Source organism: Otolemur garnettii, unplaced genomic scaffold (assembly GCF_000181295.1).
Source record: "Otolemur garnettii isolate 467f Iridium unplaced genomic scaffold, OtoGar3 scaffold00020, whole genome shotgun sequence".
In the NCBI taxonomy this organism is placed as follows: domain Eukaryota; kingdom Metazoa; phylum Chordata; class Mammalia; order Primates; family Galagidae; genus Otolemur; species Otolemur garnettii.
In genome coordinates, this window is record NW_003852415.1 from 4,477,118 (window position 1) to 4,496,598 (window position 19,481).

Consider the following 19,481-nt stretch of genomic DNA (forward strand, 5'->3'; position numbering starts at 1 on the left):
TGGTGTTCTAGGAAAACCGTTTCAAGTTGTTGGCTATACTGTTCAGTACAGCCGTATAGCTCAATGTACTTTTGAATACATTGGTGGTGGTTGTATGTGTTCTGGACCATGAGTGGAGCCTATAATTAAAAATTCAGATAATATTTTTGCAGAAAATCTTAGTCGACATTTCTGTGGTATCCAAAGAGGTGACATTGTGATTGCAAAAAGCCCAAGTGATCCAAAATCAAATATTTATAAAAGAGTAATTGGTTTGGAAGGAAACAAAATCCTCACTACTAGTTCATCAGATTTCTTTAAAAGTCATAGTTATATGCCAACAGGTCATATTTGGTTAGAAGATGATAATCTATAGATTTTTTATTTTTATTTTTTGGAGACAGAGTCTCACTATGTTGCCCTCTGTAGAGTATGGTATCATCATAGCTCACAGCAACCTCAAACTCCTGGGTTCAAGTGGTTCTCTGGTCTCAGCCTCCCGAGTAGCTAGGACTACAGGACAATGCTTGGCTATTTTTAGAGATAGAGTTTCCCTCTTTTTTTTTTTTGTTTGTAGTATAGTGTTTCTTTCTTTTTTTAAATTTTTCCTTTTTTTTTCATGGAGTTTCCCTCTTGCTCAGGCTAGTCTTGAACTTCTGAGCTCAAGGAATCCACCCATCTCTGCCTCTCAAAGTGATTACAGGTGTGAGCCACTGCGCCCAGCCAGAATTCTACAGATTTTGAGGTACTGTGGACCTATTCTATATGGACTAATAAGAGGACAGATCTTCTTTAAGATTTGGCCTCTGAGTGATTTTGGATTTCTCTGTGACAGCCCCAATGGCCACAGATTTTCTGATGATTAGCAAAAATTTATTGTTTTGACTTCATTATTGTCTTCTGTTCAAGTGAATTTATTACTGCCATTGAAACCATGTACTTACCAATAAACTATTCACTATTCATTTTTAAAAAATTGTAAACATATTTTCAAATGAATGTGCATGTGCCACTTTTTGCTGTCACTATTAGGTGTCACCTTGGAAGGTTCAGAAATGACCTTGAAGTAGTGGAATACAGACCAGACATGTTTAAGGGGGAGCGGCAGGAATTGTAGCAAAATGGTGTATCTGCTGGTAGGGTGACTATACAATGTAGGGTATACAATGTAAGGATGCCTGGGGCAGGGCCCTGGGAAGTGGCTGTGGGAGATGGGGCTGGGCTCCAAGCAGAGGAGCCAGAGAGGTGGTGGTGGGTTTTCTGCCCAAGCAGATGTCAGAGTTTTGCAGAATTGTTGCTGGCTAGCTCTGTCTTATTTGCCTTAGTCTGGGGTGGGAGGGGGTAGGTAAGGTTCACTCTAGCCGCTTCCATTAGCACAGATGGAGGCTTGTCTGTCTCCCTCCCTGACTCCCGTGGATGGCAGCTGGCACCTAGCCAGGCGTGGGGTGGGCCATCTTGAGACCGATGCTGCTGATGCCATAGTAACCTGCCCTGTGTTGGTTCTGCCTTAGGTGACCTGGGCAGTCTCCCCAGCTCCTGAGCCGGAACTGCCTGGCCGTGGCATCTAGGCCTGGACTTGCCTGCTTTGAGGCAGGATCCTGTTTGCTTCTGGATCCAGGCAGTTCAGAGTTTGTGAGATGCATTATTGATACGGTGATGTCGTTTCTGAAACGACAATCAGCCTGATATGACTGAGTATGAGGACAGTGACTGGAATGTTAGAAATTGGGCCATTTTGGAAAATCCAGGCCATTCCCCAGCCTGTGACTGGTGGGCCTGTCACTGTGTGGGGCCTGTGCTGGTTAGGCTGCAGATGTTGGTGGGGCTGGCTAAGATGACCCAAGCAAAACTCCCCTAAGAGTCATAGTGGGGTTTTCCCAGAAGATCTTAACTCCCTGTCACCTTATTTTCGGTCAAATGAAGATCTTGGCCAGTGCTTGGCCACCCAGTGTGGCATTTTGGAAACACTGCCCAATAACCTGGCTTCATGGGCATCTGCACGGCTGACCTTCTGGAGAATCTCTCTGCCCTTTGACTTGGGTTTGGTGTCACATGGTCTCTTGATTCCCAGGCTCCAGCTGAAGCCAGACTGTTGAGGACTTAACAGCACCCCCAGTTGCTAAGCCCCTTGGGGATGACACATTTCTTCTTACCCCTCTGATGTGTTTCTGTTCATAAAAAGACAAACACTTCCTCCCTTTACACTTGTGTGTGCATACGCTGTGTGCACCCATGCTTGCGTGCTCACACAGATAAACCAAAGGTAGAAAAACTTTTTTCCCAATTATTTTTCCTTTTCCAGACAGGGACATCGATATATTCGAATTATGGGCCGACAGTAATTAAAAAGCACATAACTAGTCATATTAAATTGCAATTGTTTTACTTAATTGATTTTGCCACCAGACCCAGAGTGGGGAAGGAAAAAAAAAGGGAACAGGAAAGAAAGCCTCAGAAAGGGAGACAAGTTTCTACGAGTGACTGGAGGCAGCATCGGGCCCTGCTTGAATCTAATTGCTGCAAATGCTGCAGTTTGTTTCTGCTAATGGTTTCTGCTGAAAGGGCTGGGGGACTGGGCCTGATTGGAGGGGGGTGGCATTTGTTTCAGCTGCATGGGGGGTATAATTCTGCTTTCGGGACAGGGTCTGTTTTTCTTTACTGTCTATCAGCATAAAGTACTTCCACTGAACACTTTGAATCAAGGTTCCATTTAGAGATACTTTATTCATATTTAATTACAGGCTCCAGCACCAATCTTTAATTACCTTTTTTATAAGCCAGCTAGGAACATCCGTGAGCAATCAATTATTGTGTGTGTGCATGTGTGTGTGCTCGCTTAAGCACAGGAGGGTGTGGGTGTGAGCGTGTGACTTGCTTCCTGATAGAGAGGGACGGGATGGCTGCAGGGGCGCTGGAGGAGGTTGTAGGGTAGGCATCTGCGGGGCAAGTTCCCTGTGCCCGTGAGTGGTACATCCTCATGTCCCATGCCTCTCTGGGTTTCCACTGGGGAAACTGGGAATGTGGCAAGTCCTTGCAAGCTGGGCATTGTTCAGGGTGCTGAGTTGCCTGCTGGGCTTGGGTGGTATCTTAGGGCCCCTTGATCCCAGGTTGGGGTCAGGGGACTGTAGGAAGCCCTCTTTCTGGCTCCTGAGGGTATGGTTAGCCTGGGCTTTCTCACCCTGAAGATTAGGATCTGCTTATCTTAGCCCTTTCCTTCCCCCACCTCCCTGTGGGGTGCTCTTGGCAGCTGCTCTTGCCACATGGCCCTAGAGATGCCATGTCACTTTTCAGTTGCAATGACTCTGCAGTACCCCTGCAATGACACTGGCTTGAAAACTGATTGTCCTTCTCTGACAACAAGCAGATGTTCCTGGGAGCCAGGTGGAGGCTTAGGGTCAGGAGTGAGGTCAAATGACCCCCAAGTCCTTTTGCAGCAGAAGATTGGGCCAGTCTTGGTGCCTGGAGGATGAGGGTCTGAATTCATAGCTCTGCAGTAGAAAACCTCCTTAGTGCTACTTTAGGAACTATCAGAGGGTTTCCCAAGGGACTTGGTGTAGATCTTATAGTGCAATGGCTGGGAATGTTTCTGGAGCTCTGCCTTCCCTCCGTTTCCTAGATCCCTGCCCCAGCAAGGGGGGGGGGGGTGGGCACTTGGCCTGTGCGTCTTCCATTTATCCCAGCTGGGGCCTGAGGACACACTGTGTCAGTCAGAGCTCCTTCACTTGTGACAGAACACCTAAACTGGCTTAAGCTAATAAAGGAATTACTGGGTGGGTGGGTCCTCAGGCATGGCTAGATCAACAGGCTGCAGCTCTGTGAAAAGGATTCACTCTCTCTGTCCCTTGGCTCTGCTTTCTTCTTTGTTGCTACTTTGTGACCCTCAGCAGCTCCACTCTAGGCTTATATGTATTTTTATGTCCAACTTCAACAGAGAGAAAGCATCTCTTTTGTAGTTCAGTCAAAAGTAAAGTAGTTGAGTCTGATTGGACCAGTTGAGTCACGTGTCATCTCTGAATCATTCTGTGTGGCCAGGGGTCTTCAGGGTTCTTATTGGTCAGGCCAGGGTCCCACACCCACCTTGGAGTGGCTGGTAGAGTCTGCCTTGGTGAATCTCATGTGTGACCTGTGCTTTTACCATTTTGGATTTTGAGGTCTTTGGGTTAATAGGAGTGTGGGGGCAGGAAGGTCTAGCTCAGTGGTCCCCAAGCTTTTTGGCACCACTGGATGCGGGGGTGGGAATCTGACAGGAGGTGGTGCTCAGGCAGTGATGTAAAGGATGGGAGTGGCTGTAAATGTAGATGAAGCTTTGCTCACTTACCTGCTGTGTGACCCAGTTCCTAATAGGCCACAGACTGGTCCTAATCTGAGGCCTAGGGGTTGGGACCGTAGGTCTAGCCATTTTTAAGGGAAAAAAAAGTTGATTCACTTCTTCTGCAACAGAGAGAATAATGGATCCAGTTATTTAACAAATGTTTATTTGGCATCTAGTTCCAGTCTTGTTTTAGGTGCAGGGAATTAAGCAGTAAGCAAAACAGACAAAAAGCCCTGCCTGTTCCGAGCCGATATTCTAGTGGAGTTTATAGGGGTGATGGTCCTGGGGTCCTCCTGTCCCAAACCCAAACCCAGGCCCAGGCCTTTGTGTTGTTAGTGCCCGGGCGGTTAGGGTGGCTGAAGAGGGAAGGAGGCTCCTACTGTAAAGGAGCCTCACACTGAGGAAGGAGAGAAAAGACAAGTGCAGTGTGGGAGAGCAGGAAGCACCAGGGGCAAGGAGGGGCTCCAGTATGAATTCACACAAGACAGGAGGCCAGTCCCAGACGTACCTCTGTGACAGAGGAATGTAGGACCTTCTTCTTGTGGCCTAGGCCTTTGATCTGTGTAGGATGTTTGATAATGGGATGGAGTTTAGTGAGAGCTCCAAAAATGATGACAGGGCTGGAGGCACTGGTTTATGAGATGGGATTAGCCAGGAGGTGGTGCAGCCTAGCAGAAGAGGTGGGATGGTGGCTGTGGGGATTTCTGATGTCTGAGGAGAGGGGCTACAGCGTAGGGCAGAGGGGCTCTGGAAGAGTGGGTACCAAGAGTGGAAGGGGCACAGACTGAACAGGCCTCAAAGCGTGAAAGCCTGGGGCGACGGGAGGGAGGCACGGCACTGATGGCGTCTGTACGTATCTGTGTATGTGTATGTGTGATTGGCTGGGCTTCCCAGACCCTTGAGGCTGTACAGAGACTTAAAGAAATGAGAGGATTAGGAGTTCAGGCTTGGCTATTGTTGGGAAAGGCCATTAGGGGCCTCCTTTCCATCTGGTAGAATATTTATGTGTGGGCCATATAAGGAGGTGCAACAGCACAAGTCAGAAAGAATGTTTCTTTTGGGAGAATTGGTGTGGCATTTCTAAGAGGGAAGGAAGGAAAGAAAAAGGAAAGAAGAGAAGGAAGAGTAGGAGTATGATTTCCACTTTGCAGAAAGAGAATGTGAGATGCAGAGAGGGAAGTAAGGGTCCCCAGGCTATCTTTGGTTGTCACTGCAGGTGAGGCCCAAAAGCCACGGTCTGGCTTGCAGCCCTGGAATCTCTGCCTGAGTGGCTGGGCTGCGGTGGGCTCTGGGACCTATGTTGAGGCTGCTGCTTGGGCAGGTTATTGGGTCTGGAGCCTCTGCTGAGGGTTCTCTGAACTCTCTTGGTTGGTGGAACTGAAGCATTTGATCTCTGTCCTGGGCTCATGTTCTGTTAAGTTTGGTTTGTCATGTGTGAGCTCCCAGGAGGCACAAAGGTGGATAATAATGTGGGTGGATGATCCTCAGTTCCAAACATTCCGGACAGCACTCTTTGGCCTTCTTTGATGGAGGTGCTCAGGGGCACTGTGCACGTGTATGAGGAGGACTCATTCTCCACATGTGTCTTCTGTCTCCTTTTCTCCATATGCCTGCTGCGAATCTCCACGGTAGCCAATGGCCCGCAACTGATAAAGCAGAAAATCCATTGTCAGGGCATCGCAGCCCTGACTCTGGCCTGTCTTCCAAGCCCCTTCACTGCACTGGGTCATCTTCTTAATTGCTCTGTTCTCCCTCCTCTCTTGACAGATCCATGATTTGTTCATGAGCTTCGATGATACCCCTCTGGGGGCAGCCTCCCTGGCCCAGGTCCACAAGGCAGTGCTGCATGATGGGAGGACGGTGGCCGTGAAGGTTCAGCACCCAAAGGTGCAGGCCCAGAGCTCGAAGGACATTCTCCTGATGGAGGTGAGAGCCTTTTCTCTTAACTTTGTCCTCAGTCTACATGTCCCCAGGAACCTGGCAGCCTCCCTCCATGACACTGGTTCAGGCTGGTGGGTAGAGGTGGCCCTTTGAGCAGCAGAGTGGGAGAGGAGGGCTGACACCATGATAGGATCACAAGAGCCCACGGCAGGGTTGTCAGTTCTTGATTTGTCCCTGGAAACTCCTGTAATGGTCTCAGAACACTCTGAGCAGCTGCTGGGGCTGAGGGGAAGGGGACCTCACAGGAATGTTGCAGAAATGAGATGAACCAAAGGTAATTTCCTCGGGATTATAAAAAGTTACATCTTAATTTGTTAAATTATAACAAAAGGAAGTATGTGGTGTACAAGGATGTAAACATAACATACAGATCACATAGAAATATTTTTGCAGATTGCAGGTTTGCTTATCTGATAGTTGGGGTTTTTTTGTTGTTTGTTTGTTTGTTTTGAGACAGAGTTTCACCTATTAACCCTCGGTAGAGTGCTGTGGTGTCACAGCTCACAGCAACCTTCAACTCCTTTGGCTTTGGTGATTCTCTTGCCTCAGCCTCCTGGTAGCTGGGACTACAGGCACCCGCTACAATGTTGGCCTAGCTATTTTTGTTGTTGTTTTTGCAGTTTGGCTGGGGCTGGGTTTGAACTGGTCACCCTCGGTATATGGGGCCGGTGCCTTACCCACTGAGCCACAGGCGCCGCCCCTGATAGTTGTTTTGAGTGAACAAACTTACTTGCTTGGAAGTGGCCATGGGAAAAGCCCTTTTCTAGCTCCATGCTCAGCTCAGGGAAGAAAGAGGATGAGCTAGCCACTGCTTGGGGAGGTAGCTGGCCCCCTGCACAGGCAGGTCAGTGATCTGTCTGACATGCCAGCATGTCCTTCTCCTTCCTTTTCTCTTTTTTGCTCCCTTTCCTCACCCTTTCAACTTACCTTAATCAAACTTAACACGTACATGGAGGGGCTCTTCGTGGACATGGTCAGCGCTGGAGACACACTAGTGAGTGAGCTTCATCTTCCTCTTGCAGAGCTCCCCATTTAGAGAGGAGACAGTGTGGGGATATGAGCTCTGTCAGAGGGGTGTTTGCAGAGTGCCGTGGACCATTGTGCCTGGATAGATGGGAGTGTCTAGGGGACGCCATGCAGGGGAAAGATAGCCCAGGATGTGTGAAGACCTCAGTCCTAGAGGATCAGAGTATGCTTGGAGGACTTCATTTGGTTCAGGTAGTATGGTCTAGGATTGCCTGGAGATGAGGCTGGGAAGGCAGGCAGGACAGAACCTGGAGGGCCCTTTCATTCCAGCTAAGGTGTAGAATGGTACACACAGGCAAGGCTCAATACATATTTGTGGACCTGAGCAGATCTGATTTTCTCCTGTAGTCAGTGGGAAACCATTTAAGAATTTTAATCAGGGAACTGTCATCAGATGTGCATTAGAAATAAAAATCTGTTGGCAGCCTGGAGGATGTATGGGTAGGCAGAAAGACTGTAGCTGGGAGACTGACTGAGTGGCTGCTGCATTGGTCTGAAAGAGAAACAATAGAGGGAAGCAAGGCAGTGGGGGTTGAGGGGATGCAGGGCTCGGGGTGGAGTCATCAGGACTCTGTGGCTTGATATGGGGAGGGGGCAAGTTCTGGTATGAGCAAGCAGGAGACAAGCACCTTAAGTTTCTGGCTTAAATGGTTAAGTTTGGGTTATAGTAATGTCCCCTTATTGGTTCAGGTTATGTTCCAAGACCCTCAGAAGGTATCTGAAATCTTGAAAAATGCTGAACCTTATGTATACTGTTTTTTCTTAGTATGTCATAGTATGTACGTACCTATGGTAAAGTTTAATTTGTAAATTAGGCACCGCAGGAGATTAACAACAGTAACTAATAATAAAATAGAATAATATATTGTAATAAAAGTAATGTGGGCAGGGCATGGTGGCTCACGCCTATAATCCTAGCACTGTGGGATGCCAAGGTTGGAGAATTGCTTGAGCTCAGGAGTTTGAGACCAGCCTGAGCAAGAGCAAGACTCTTGTCTCTACAAAAAATAGAAATATTACCCAAGTGTGGTGGTAGGCACCTGTAGTCTCAGCTACTCGGGAGGCTGCAATGGGAGGATTGCTTGAGCCTAGGAGTTTGAGGTTACTGTGAGCTATGATATGATAGCACTATACTCTAGCAAGGGCAACAGAACAACATTGTCTCAAAAAAAAAATTAAAAAAGGTAATGTGAATGTGGCCTTTTCTCTTCTCTTTTTTTTTCTGTCTCTTAAAATATTATACTTACCTGTTTTCAGGGCAGTCGACCACAGGTAACTGAAACCTCAGAAAGCAAGACCTGGATATCGGGAGACTACTATATATCAGACTAGGTTCATTCAGAACGAAAGAAACTGCTGTATCTCAAACAGAGGGAATTTAAAACAGAAAATTGGGGCTGGGCGCCTGTAGCTCAAGTGGCTAAGGTGCCTGCCACATACATCAGAGCTAGCAGATTTGAACCCAGCCCAGCCTGCCAAACAGCAGTGACAACTATAACCAAAAAATAGCTGGGCATTGTGGTGGGCGCCTGTAGTCCCAGCTACTTGGGGGGCTGAGGCAATTGCTTAAGCCCAGGAGTTGGAGGTTGCTGTGAGCTGTGATGCCACAGCACTCTACCCAGGGTGAGAGCTTGAGGCTCTTTCTCAAAAAACAAAACAAAACAAAAAATTGGGTTTACTAGAGACAGAATTGCTGAGAAGCAAGATGGGATGGTGAGACAGTCACCAACATGGCACCACTGTCACTCTCAAAGTGGAGAGACAAAAAGAAGAGGTGATTCTCTGGAGCTCAGCCGCTGGGCCCACCTGGTAGAGGCCAGGACTGTGATGAACTTGCCCAGTGGGAGCCAGGTCACAGATGTGGGGCCCAGGACCATAGCGAGCTTCCCCAGAGGGAGCCAGGTCACAGATGTAGGGCCTGGAACCATGGTGAACTTGCCCAGTGGGAGCCAGGTCACAGATGTGGGGTCTAGAACTGTGGTGAGCTTGTCCAATGGGAGCCAGGTCACAGATGTGGGGCCTGAAACCATGGTGAGCAGGCTGAGGGGAAGCCAGGTCACAGATGTGGGGCCTGAGACCGTGGTGAGGTTGCCCAGTGGGAGTCAGGTCACAGATGTGCGACCTGGAACCATGGTGAGCTTGTCTAGTAGGAGCCAGGTCACAGATGTGGGGTCTGGGACCATGGTGAGCTTGCCCAGTGGGAGCCAGGTCACAGATGTGGGGCCCAGGACCATGGTGAGCTTGCCCAGAGGGAGTCAGGTCACAGATATGGGACCCGGAACTGTGGTGAGCTTGCCCAGTGGGAGCCAGGTCACAGATGTGGGGCCTGTTTCCAGGGAGTTGGAGCCACAGATACTATTTGAGGCATAGTCTTTTTCACCTCCCCCCGATAGTCCTTCAAGACTGCCCAGTGGCTAGACCTCGCTGGAGGCAAGTTGGCAAGGGAGCCTGGCAGACGTAGATTCTCATGAGAGTATGGGGTTGGGATGGATCTCAGAACAAAGGGAAGTAGTGGCACAACCACGGGGTCAGATATTGCTGTTATCAGATATTGCTTAGTTTTGAATAAGGATTTCCCTGTCCTTCTGGAGTTCAGGTTGGAATATAGATTTGGGATTTATGAGCAAAGGTACTCAAGGCTGCTGAATCTGGGGGAGTAGTTGAGATCAATGAGAGGAAGTATTAGGGTTATAGAAGAAGAGAGATTGCAGGGGAAAAAACCATGAGGAACATCATCATTTGGGGAATGAGCAGAAGAGGATAAGTTCCTGACTGAGAAGACGTGGTCAGAGAAGCTGGAGAAGAACCAGGATTGATAATGCTGCACATCCAGTGGGAGCAAAATTCAAGAAAAGAGCACTGTTATCAGTTATCTAATGCTGCATAATGACTCACCTTAAAACTTGGTGGCTTAAAACAATAGCCATGTGTTTTGCTTGTGAATCTGCAGTTTGGCTAGGGCTTGGCAGAGAAACTCATCTGTTCTAGGCACCTCTATCTAGGGTAGTAGGCTAGGGGCTGGAGGAGCCACTTCCAAGGCGGCTCATTACTTTGGCTGGCAGGTTGGTGATGGCTGTTGTCTGGGAGCTCAACTGAAGCTGTGGGCCAGGGTCTGAGGTCCTCCCCACATCAGCCTCTGCATGACTATTGGGCTTCCTCAAAGCATGGTGGCTGGAATGTAGGAGCAAGTATTCCAGGAGAATAAGGCTGAAAGTACATCAGAATTTTATGACCCAGCCTTGGAAGTCATATGGGATTACTTCTTACTTTATTGGATGAAGCAATTAAAGGCCCCTTTGTTGAGAGGTGGGGATATAGACTCTGTCTCTTAATGGGAGAGTGGCAAGGTTCTAGAAGCTTATTAGAATGGGACATATTGTTGCAACCATTTTGGGAAATAGAGTCTATCAGGGTTACTCAACATTGTCAAATGGGAGATCAAATCATTAAAGCACTGGCAAGGGTATTTTGGATTTAGCAATTTGGCATCATTAGGGAGAGTAGCTACAGTGGCCTGAGTGGGGTGCAAGAGAATTGAGACCCAAGGAAGTGGAGACCTTTAATGCCAGAGAGGGCTGGGGAGAGGTGGTAGAGGTTAGAGTGCATGGAGTAAGTGCTGGGAGACTTGAGTAAGCGTGTAGCTGATGAGGTGGGGGGAATTGAGGATTCAGCAGAGAGAAGTAATGGCTAGATCACATTCAGGAGGTGATTCAAGAGACTGGACACCAAGAACACAGATGGAAACAGTAGCCTTTGATTAGCCTTTGTTTTGAGTCCAGAGGAAGGTGGTAAGACTGGGCGCAGATGACCGTGTGGGGCAGAGGGGACAGAGGGAGGGAAAGTGGGCAGTGGGTTGTGTAGCGGGCTGATAGCCTCTATTTTTTCTCAGAAGTGGGAGGTGAGACCGTCTGCTGAGAATGAGGGGGTAGAAGGTGGCATTGGAGACTTGAGGTGGGATGAAGGTTTGGAATAGCTGCTGTGTGCAATGGAAGAGGTTGCTGACCGGGGTGAAGGGGCAGGGCTGCTGAGTGGCACTAGGCATCCACCTAGAAACTTGATTTTTTGAGCACCTGTTAGGGGCTGTGGAACAGCCAAAAACAGGGGTCTCAGAGATTCCTTGGTTTCCTGATTCTCAGCAGCCACTCCTGAGTCAGGCAGGAACCTACCTCTGCCCAGCATTTGTCATCAGGGCCCACTTGGGCTGGAAGGACAGCTGTCACTTTTTCTCTGCTCAGAGTCTCGCCGGCTCCCCCAAGTAATGGTTGCTGTAAGGTCATAGAAATAATAGCAGCAATAAAGATTTTGGCATCTTCCTCTAAGGTAAGCATTAAATGCTTTTCTTGGGAAGCATATCCTGGCAGGCTGTGTGCAGAGTACAGAGTGGCTCCTTGGCAGTGGCCGAGGCAGTGCTGGGGCTGGGACCACAAGGCAGACCCAAGACCCACGCTCATAGCCTTCAGAACAGCTGGGAAGGAAGCCTAAGGCTACCAGCCCCCAAGGACCATCAGCATTAGCAGCAGTACTGGGTGGCCTTGCCTTCTCACTGGGCTTGGTCTCTCGTGGAAAAAGCCCAGCTTGGGTCGATTTCTGCTACAATAGCAAGAAGAGCCCAACTGGAAAGCTAATTTTTTTGATATTTGAAGCAAGTTTTTTTTTTTCCTGAGTCCAGACCTAAACATATCTTGGTTTTAGAAATGACAATCCCAGAAAGGTGCTCAGGGATTCTTGGCAGGAGAAGGGTGATATTTAAGGGCCCTGAGGGCTGTGTTAGCCACCAGAAACTCAGAGACAGAGGGGAGGGAAACCTACTTTTCTGCATGGCCTTCTGTGCCTCCTTTCATGACAGTTCCAGGTGTTGTGTGCCCTCCTGCTTTGTTCCTATTGCCCATTGCTTTCCCCCTAGGTTAGTTTTATAAAAATGATTTGTTCTGTAAAATTTGGATTTAGTCAAAAGGCTACACTCATGGATCCAGGGGCCACATGTGGCTCCAGGGCCTTAGGTTCCCCACCACTGTGTCACTGAGCACGGCCTGGTCTTTAGAGGAAGGCAATCTGATTAAAGCAATTCACTCTAAAGAGAGAGTGACTAACAGTTTTAGCCTCTGTGTATTTACATTTTAAGAGGTGATCTTACAAATCCAAACATAGATCTGTTATAAGGATGGGGTGTGTGTGTAAAGGTCTACAGGAGTGAGACTTTGGAGCAAGGAAGTAGGGACTACTGGTTGTATAGTTAGGAAACTTTTGGCTCCAAGAATCAGAAAATCCCACGGAAAGTAGAATAGATAATAATCCATATTATCTCACACGGGAAGATGTCTGGAAGTTGGATCAACTGGATTAACTCAGCAACTCATTGTGATTTATAAGGACCCAAGTTCTTCTCATCCTTTACTCTGCCACCTCAGCTTCCTGGCTGGTGTCCCTCAGGGGCTCAAAACAGCTGTAGTAGTTCCTGTTGTTATAACGAGGGTATACCCAGATGCTAAAGAGGGCCTGTTCCCCTCACCTCTCATGTCCTCTGTAAAAAAGGAGTTCCCTAGGAGAATCCCCTTTGTTTCTTCTTGGCCAGAGGAATGCCAATGCCTAAATCAGTCTTAGCAAGAGAAATGAGACCACCTCAGTCGGCTTAGACCAATCTTGATTCACTGTCTCAGGCTTGCTTTCCTTGAAGGATATGAATGATGCACAAAATTGGGGTTCTGTTAGCCAGGAAGGTAGAGGAGATGGCTGTTGGGTTGGTAGCCAATAGCGTGTGCCACACTAGTGTTTTGTTTCTCCTGTGAACCTGTCACTTCTCTTGGGGAATGGGGAAAGTGTCTGGGATAGACTGCTGAATGATGGCAGAGATTGGAGGCTGATTCTCAGTAAAGGGTATTCAGTGAGTCTGATGGTGTCAGTGACTTTGCACAAAAGAGAAAGGCACAGGCAAGGATGTTTTTCAGCTTTGTCATTATCACCTGATATTGTCCCTTTAATAGTTGGGGCAACTCTACTTCTAGATGCACGGCCAGTGACTCTTATTGATTTGAGTGGCTGTCCAGAGCCAGACTAATTGGGCCTAGAGATTGGAACAATGATTCAGCAGGAAAGGGTGAACTGACGAAGCATAGTCCATCCGTCTGCTGGAGGGCTGGCTTTGCAGCAGTTCTTTTCTGCCCACATTAGCAGGGAGCTTAGCAGGCCATATCTCATTGCCATTCTCACTGCTTGAGGGCAGGGTAGAACCCAGCTGATCTGTGAGCTGAGGAAAGACCATAATCCCCAGCCATCACCATCCTGACCATGCTGTATCACTGCCGGTTCTCTCTCAAGCTTCTGATTAATGATAAACACCTGCTTCCTCTATCATCCCTGAGGAATCTAACTCATGGTCAAGTACTATGCCCCGCCCCATGTACTACCAGTCCCCAAGACTCTCGGCTATGTTGGGACAGAATTCTGTGGCCTGAGAACCAGTTGATGTCATCTAACCGATCCCAAGGCCTCTAAAAATAAAGACTGACCTGTGACAGTCATGTTTTTTATCTTTTCTTGAGCAGCATTTTCAGTGCATGCTGTCTGTCATCTTGTTTCTTTACTAAATCTGTTGATTGAGCAGTGGGTGGCTAGGTAATGTTTGTGTTGGCAGAATCCAACCGTGATTTTATTTTAAAGAATATATGTAAAAATATCCAGAGACGTGGGCCATCTATGGAAACTTCTCTTCACAATATAATTCTGTTTTCTAAAAAGTGTGTACTTTAATAACTTATCAGAACAAAGATAAATCCCATGAATGGCAAGCTATTTACATCACTCTAAATTGATTTTCGATTCTTGTCGGACATTCATTTTTACCAGCTCGGATTGGTACAGGCGTTCTGTTTAGTGTGCTGTTTTTCTGTAGAACATTATTTCTTTTATAATACATAATAACTTGATAACAGTAACTTGCATTTCAGTTGCACTTTATAGTTTACAAAGCTCTTTCTGTGTCTTATCTTGAGCTTCCTATTGTGCCATCCTGTATTGTATTGCATGAGGCAGGGCTGAATAAAGTAAGGACAAGAAAAACCCGGGTGCAGATCCTGTTTCGGCAATTATAAACTATGTGACCTTGACCTCCAGGAACCTGTTTTCTTCCATGTAAAATTGGCAAAGAGAGGATTAAATGAGAGTGCATCTGTAAAGTAACTTGTGGCACAGTGCCAGGCACATAGTAGGTACTAAATAATGCTAATTCCCATTTTTTTCCTAATATAAATAGCAGTTGCTAGTTTTCAAACTTCTATGTGACTCTTCATTTTTCCTATTATATTTCTTTTTTTCTTTTTCTTTTTTTGTTTTTTTTTTCAGTTTTTGGCCAGGGCTGAGTTTGAACCCACCACCTCCGTTAATATGGGGCCGTTGTCCTACTCCTTTGAGCCACAGGCGCCCCCCCTCCATTATCTTTCTTTATGGACCACAATTTATTTTTTTCTCCTGTGAGCCAGTGACCCTATAGGAAAGTAGTTTTCTTATTTTCCCTGGAAGAGAGGATTAATTTTTTAATGTATCTTGATTGCTTCATAAGGTTCCAGATCAAGTAGGAGATCCGCAGGTGTTCTGAAACTATAGCTCCTCTGAATTTAGAGGTACTTGCTCTTTCCATCACAATCTCAAAAAACAGAAAAACTCAATCCCTTTGGATAATACAGATAGGAATATATAATTATCTCAGAGGAGAAGACAGACTCTTTGAAATATTCATTTGTTCATTCCTTTATTCATTTATTCATGTGAATATTCGATAAACATCTACTAAGTGTTGAGTATGTGGTAGATGCTGGTGAAAACATTGGCTGTTGGAAGAATTTTATGGGAAAGATGCATTTTGGGAGAAAAATTCAAAAGTTGAATTGATAGTAACCCCTGTTTTAGTTGATTGCATCTGCTGTCAAAAAGAAAAACTGAAATGGCTCTACTTAGGGCAGGCTAAGTAGATTCATTTAAGAATGAAAACAGAAGGTGAAACTGAGGTATTTTATTTTACTCTGTTCAGGCCAAAACTACTTGGTCCAGATGACTCTTCACCTGACCTTCCTTCTCCACCAGTGAATTTCAAGGGGTAGGAGAATACCCTGAATTATGTACAAAATTACGTGAGTTTGTACATTTTCTGGGCTTCATAGCTGATATTAGGTTTTCCAGTTGATAACCTCCCATAAAGAGAATGGTGACCTCCCATAAAGCTAAGAACCACTGACTTCCATTCAAACAAACCTTTTTGGTTTAAAGTAACCAAGAGGCTGGCCCACATCCCACAGAATGATTCAGAAACCAGTTTTATGAGTACCATAAAGTTTTAGAGGGTTATCAATTAGTTATTAGCAGTTACTATCAATAAAATCTATGCCTGCTTTTATGATTAATGACATCAGGTATTAATAATAACCAATAGTGTTAGTAATGACTAATTATGTAATTGATTAATAACAGAAAAAAATCTTTACTGTGCCTTTCAGTGCTGTTTGGATATTAATACTAATTTAAAATTTTGCAAGTAACAATGCCCATACATTAAATGATGAGGAATTACTCTTTGGCCAGAAGATTCTTCCCCTCACCCCTGGTATAGGCCTCACTAGGCTCCAGGTAGCTCCCTGTATATCTCATGTCTCACCCAGGGTAATTCCCTAGAGGTAGTCAGTAAGTACTAGTTGAACAAATAAGGGAACCTGACTGTCTTCCTTTCCTTGCCCTGCGTTGGCAAGGCCCACTGAAATTTCCACTAGAGCAAAATGCTGTAGAACTTTTCTTGCCTGAACTCAGATTCTGGAAAGTGGAATTCAGGTGCCTTAGATGGGTGCGTGGCCACAGCTCAGGCCTGGGTGAGGCACTTCTTTTACCTGTGGCTGCTCTGCTGTGTACAACAAAGCATTAGGCACGTGTGATCCAAAAGAAATGAATCTAAAGCTAGGCTATTAACTAAGAGGCACTGAGCAATGACGTGGTGAGAAGGGGGTTTCATATGCGTTGGACCCAAGATCACCCAGCTTTGGTGGCCACTGAGGGCCATCTGAGGGCACTGTGACAAGATGTGATGTCTGGAGGCTGCCATGCCCAGGCGCCTGTGCCTGACATGTGCTGTCCAGGCCTATGTGTTGCCACCTCTCCCTCCTGGTCTCATGTGACACAAATAGAAACAAAACATACACTAAATCGATTATCATAAGGTCATGGGTCTAGTCCATGAAAGACCAGACGGGACTGAAAATAAATTAAACTACATCCTAATATAATTAAAAGGGGCTTTGGTAGAAATTGAGTGTAATAACCCTGTGTGGTGATTCTTTCAGAATAGCATCTGGTATATCACCAAGGACAAAGGGCTTACCAATAAACCCCTAAGTGCCTCTTAGTTAATGGCCCAGCGTTAGATTCATTTCTTTTGGGTCACACGAGCCTAATGCCTTGTTGGACATAATATCATAGACCAGGGTAAAAAGAAGCACAAGACAAGGCTCTTGGCTGTGGCCCTGTAAGTCCTTCTGGAGAGATTGGAAAGGGAAGATCTCTTGATACCAGGGCCCATGGCTTTTCAGTTCTTACTCATTGCCGTGTGCTATATTGGGGGAAGATGGGTGTTATCAGAGAATTTGGACTATAATCTATATCACGAATTGTTGGGATCATCAGCCAGTGGTTCTCCCCAGGCCTGGCTTTGACTGCCAACAGGGGAGCTTATGGAAGAGCAGGGAGGTGCCTTCTGTGTCTCCCCCTTGGAATTCTGGAACACCATTCATATCCCTGGTATCACCCTTGCTCACTCACTATAGAGCCATCACCCATGTAATTGTGACACTGTCTCAAATCCAGGGCCCAGGTGGTGAGGCAGGACTGACTCCCTGCCCACGGAGGGGGTGTGATCTGCTCTGCACACAGCATTGGGCTCTTGTTCTCGGCCTGTGGGGTTTAATTTCACATCATTCAACTGACACCTGAATGCCAGATATGTCTTCTAAAACCCTCTTTCATCACATCATTGCCCAAGAATCTACTGTGGATCGAAATTGCCAAAAATCCAAGCTTTTTATCCAAGTACTCAAATCCTTTATTTCTTGTCATGCCCAGCCTTGTTTTCTTATTCCAAATTTAATTTTTTATTAGGTAATATTTTAGACATGCAGAAAGTATAGAAACTAATATCATAAACACTCGAGTACTAAGCTTTCAGCTTAAGAAAGAAATAAAATGACACTTACAATTGAAGCAGCCTCTGAATGCTTTGTAAACAGAACCCCGAAGAACAAATCTGGGAGTAGCAACAGCAGCAGTTGAGTGAAGTGCTTCAGTGCAGGGCCTTGGAGTTGGGTAGACCCAAGTGGAATTCTGGCACTGTACTTCCTCTGCTGGGTGAATTGGTGAAAAATCATATAACCTCTCAGAGCTTTAGCTTCCTCATCTATGAAATGGGGATGTTAGGATATGCATCTGTGTACCTCCCGGAGTTGTGAGGATTAAGTGGAGTAGTAGGTGAAGTGCTTAGCCCCAATCTGGGCACGTGGAGAGTGCTACTTAGCAGACAGTAGTCATGGTTACTGCCAGTGGCTGTTGGGCTGTGATCATCTTAGATTCCAGAGATGGACCTCAGAGGAGAAGTTTCTCCACCAACCCGTTCTCCAGGGATGACCCAGCAGGTAGGTGGGAAATGTAACCCCCTTGGTGGGTGCAGAGGGCTGATTAATGGGGTGCTTGGTGGATTTCAGGTGCTTGTCCTGGCTGTGAAACAGCTATTTCCAGACTTTGAGTTTATGTGGCTGGTGGATGAAGCCAAGAAGAACCTGCCTTTGGAGCTGGATTTCCTCAATGAAGGGAGGAATGCTGAGAAAGTAGCCCAGATGCTCAAGCACTTTGACTTCTTAAAGGTAGGTGGGGCAGAGCCATAGGGAGCAGAGGGTCTGCCGGAAGACCAGGGAGATTGGTCTCCCTTTCAATACATAATTGAAACTTCTCTCTGAGCCTTACTTGAAGGCAATTTAGAAAGAAATACCAAGTGTGACTGTTGACCTGTCAGTCAATTAAGCAGATGTTTGTTAAATAATTGACAATTGCAAGACACTGAGCATTACCCAAGGGCCAATATGCCGTGGTTTCTGCTGCCGTGAAGTGTGGGATGATGACAATGATGGTGATAATAGCTAATGCTACTACTATACTCCCGCACCGTTCCAGACATATGTACATTACATTAGCTCATTTAAGATATGGTTAGTTTTTTTTTTTTTTTTTGAGAGAGAGTCTCACTCTGGCCCCCTGGGTAGAGTGCCATGGCATCATGGCTCATGGCAACCTCCAACTTTTGAGCTTGAGCAATCCTCTTGCCTTGGCCTCCTGAGTAGCTGGGACTATAGGTACCTACCACAACATCTGGCCAGTTTTTCTATTTTTAGTAGAGACAGAGGTCTCTCTCTTGCTCAGGCTGGATATGGTAAGTTCTGTAGTGTAATATACGTGTTCCTAGACATTACCATAGTCTGCAGAGTCACACAATGGAAACCTCAGGGCTCATGAGGAAAATGAGTTGGGGCTATCACATGCAAAACTTCATCCGTGACACAGAAAATAAAAGAAGAATAAAACAGTAGCATAGTTTTACAATATGTTAAGTGTCTAAGAAATACATAAGGCCATAACATGCACGACATTTCACCCAGAAATCTGCTTGTGGAAGTGGGCTTCAGAAGTGTTGCTGCTTGCAATCATTGTGTGGTGGTGGAAGGAGGGTCCTCTGAAATGGGATGGCAGGCCTCAACACTAGATGTGGTTGCCTCAGCCACGTGCAGCGATGTTTGAGGTCTGTGTGCTTCGTGTATTCCCGTGTGGCAGGGTTCAGCTAGATACAGTTGTCTGCATTCACAGTGTTTCTTGGAGATGACAGTGCACATAAGCTAATGTAAAATTTCGATTATGATCAAACTGTTCCCTAATATATCAATCACACTGGAACAAATTTGTTCTAGACATTTAACATATGTAAAACTATGCTACTGTTTTATTCTTCTTAGAATACTTTTTAAAACAAGTATTATAGCAGAACTGCCTATGTAACAGAAGATACTTAACATGAGAAACAATATCAAATGTTACAAAGTCAGAGCTGTATCGTGAATGGTATTGTAAGTGGGGTTGGTGGCCGTTCATCACCATGGTGCAGGGGTTGGAGGTTCCCTCTGGTGGTCTACAGAGAGAGCTTGGCTTT

At 46.3% G+C, this 19,481-nt stretch overlaps 1 protein-coding gene across 1 annotated transcript in view; it reads left to right on the forward strand.

The window, feature by feature from the left end:
- The window catches only part of ADCK1 (aarF domain containing kinase 1), a 109,480-nt gene that overhangs the window by 64,852 nt on the left and 25,147 nt on the right, over positions 1–19,481 (forward strand). The window contains exons 5-6 of the mRNA XM_023511590.1: positions 6,059–6,217; positions 17,989–18,147. Of these exons, the coding sequence (XP_023367358.1) occupies positions 6,059–6,217; positions 17,989–18,147 (318 nt within the window). The remainder of the gene's footprint in view (positions 1–6,058; positions 6,218–17,988; positions 18,148–19,481) is intronic.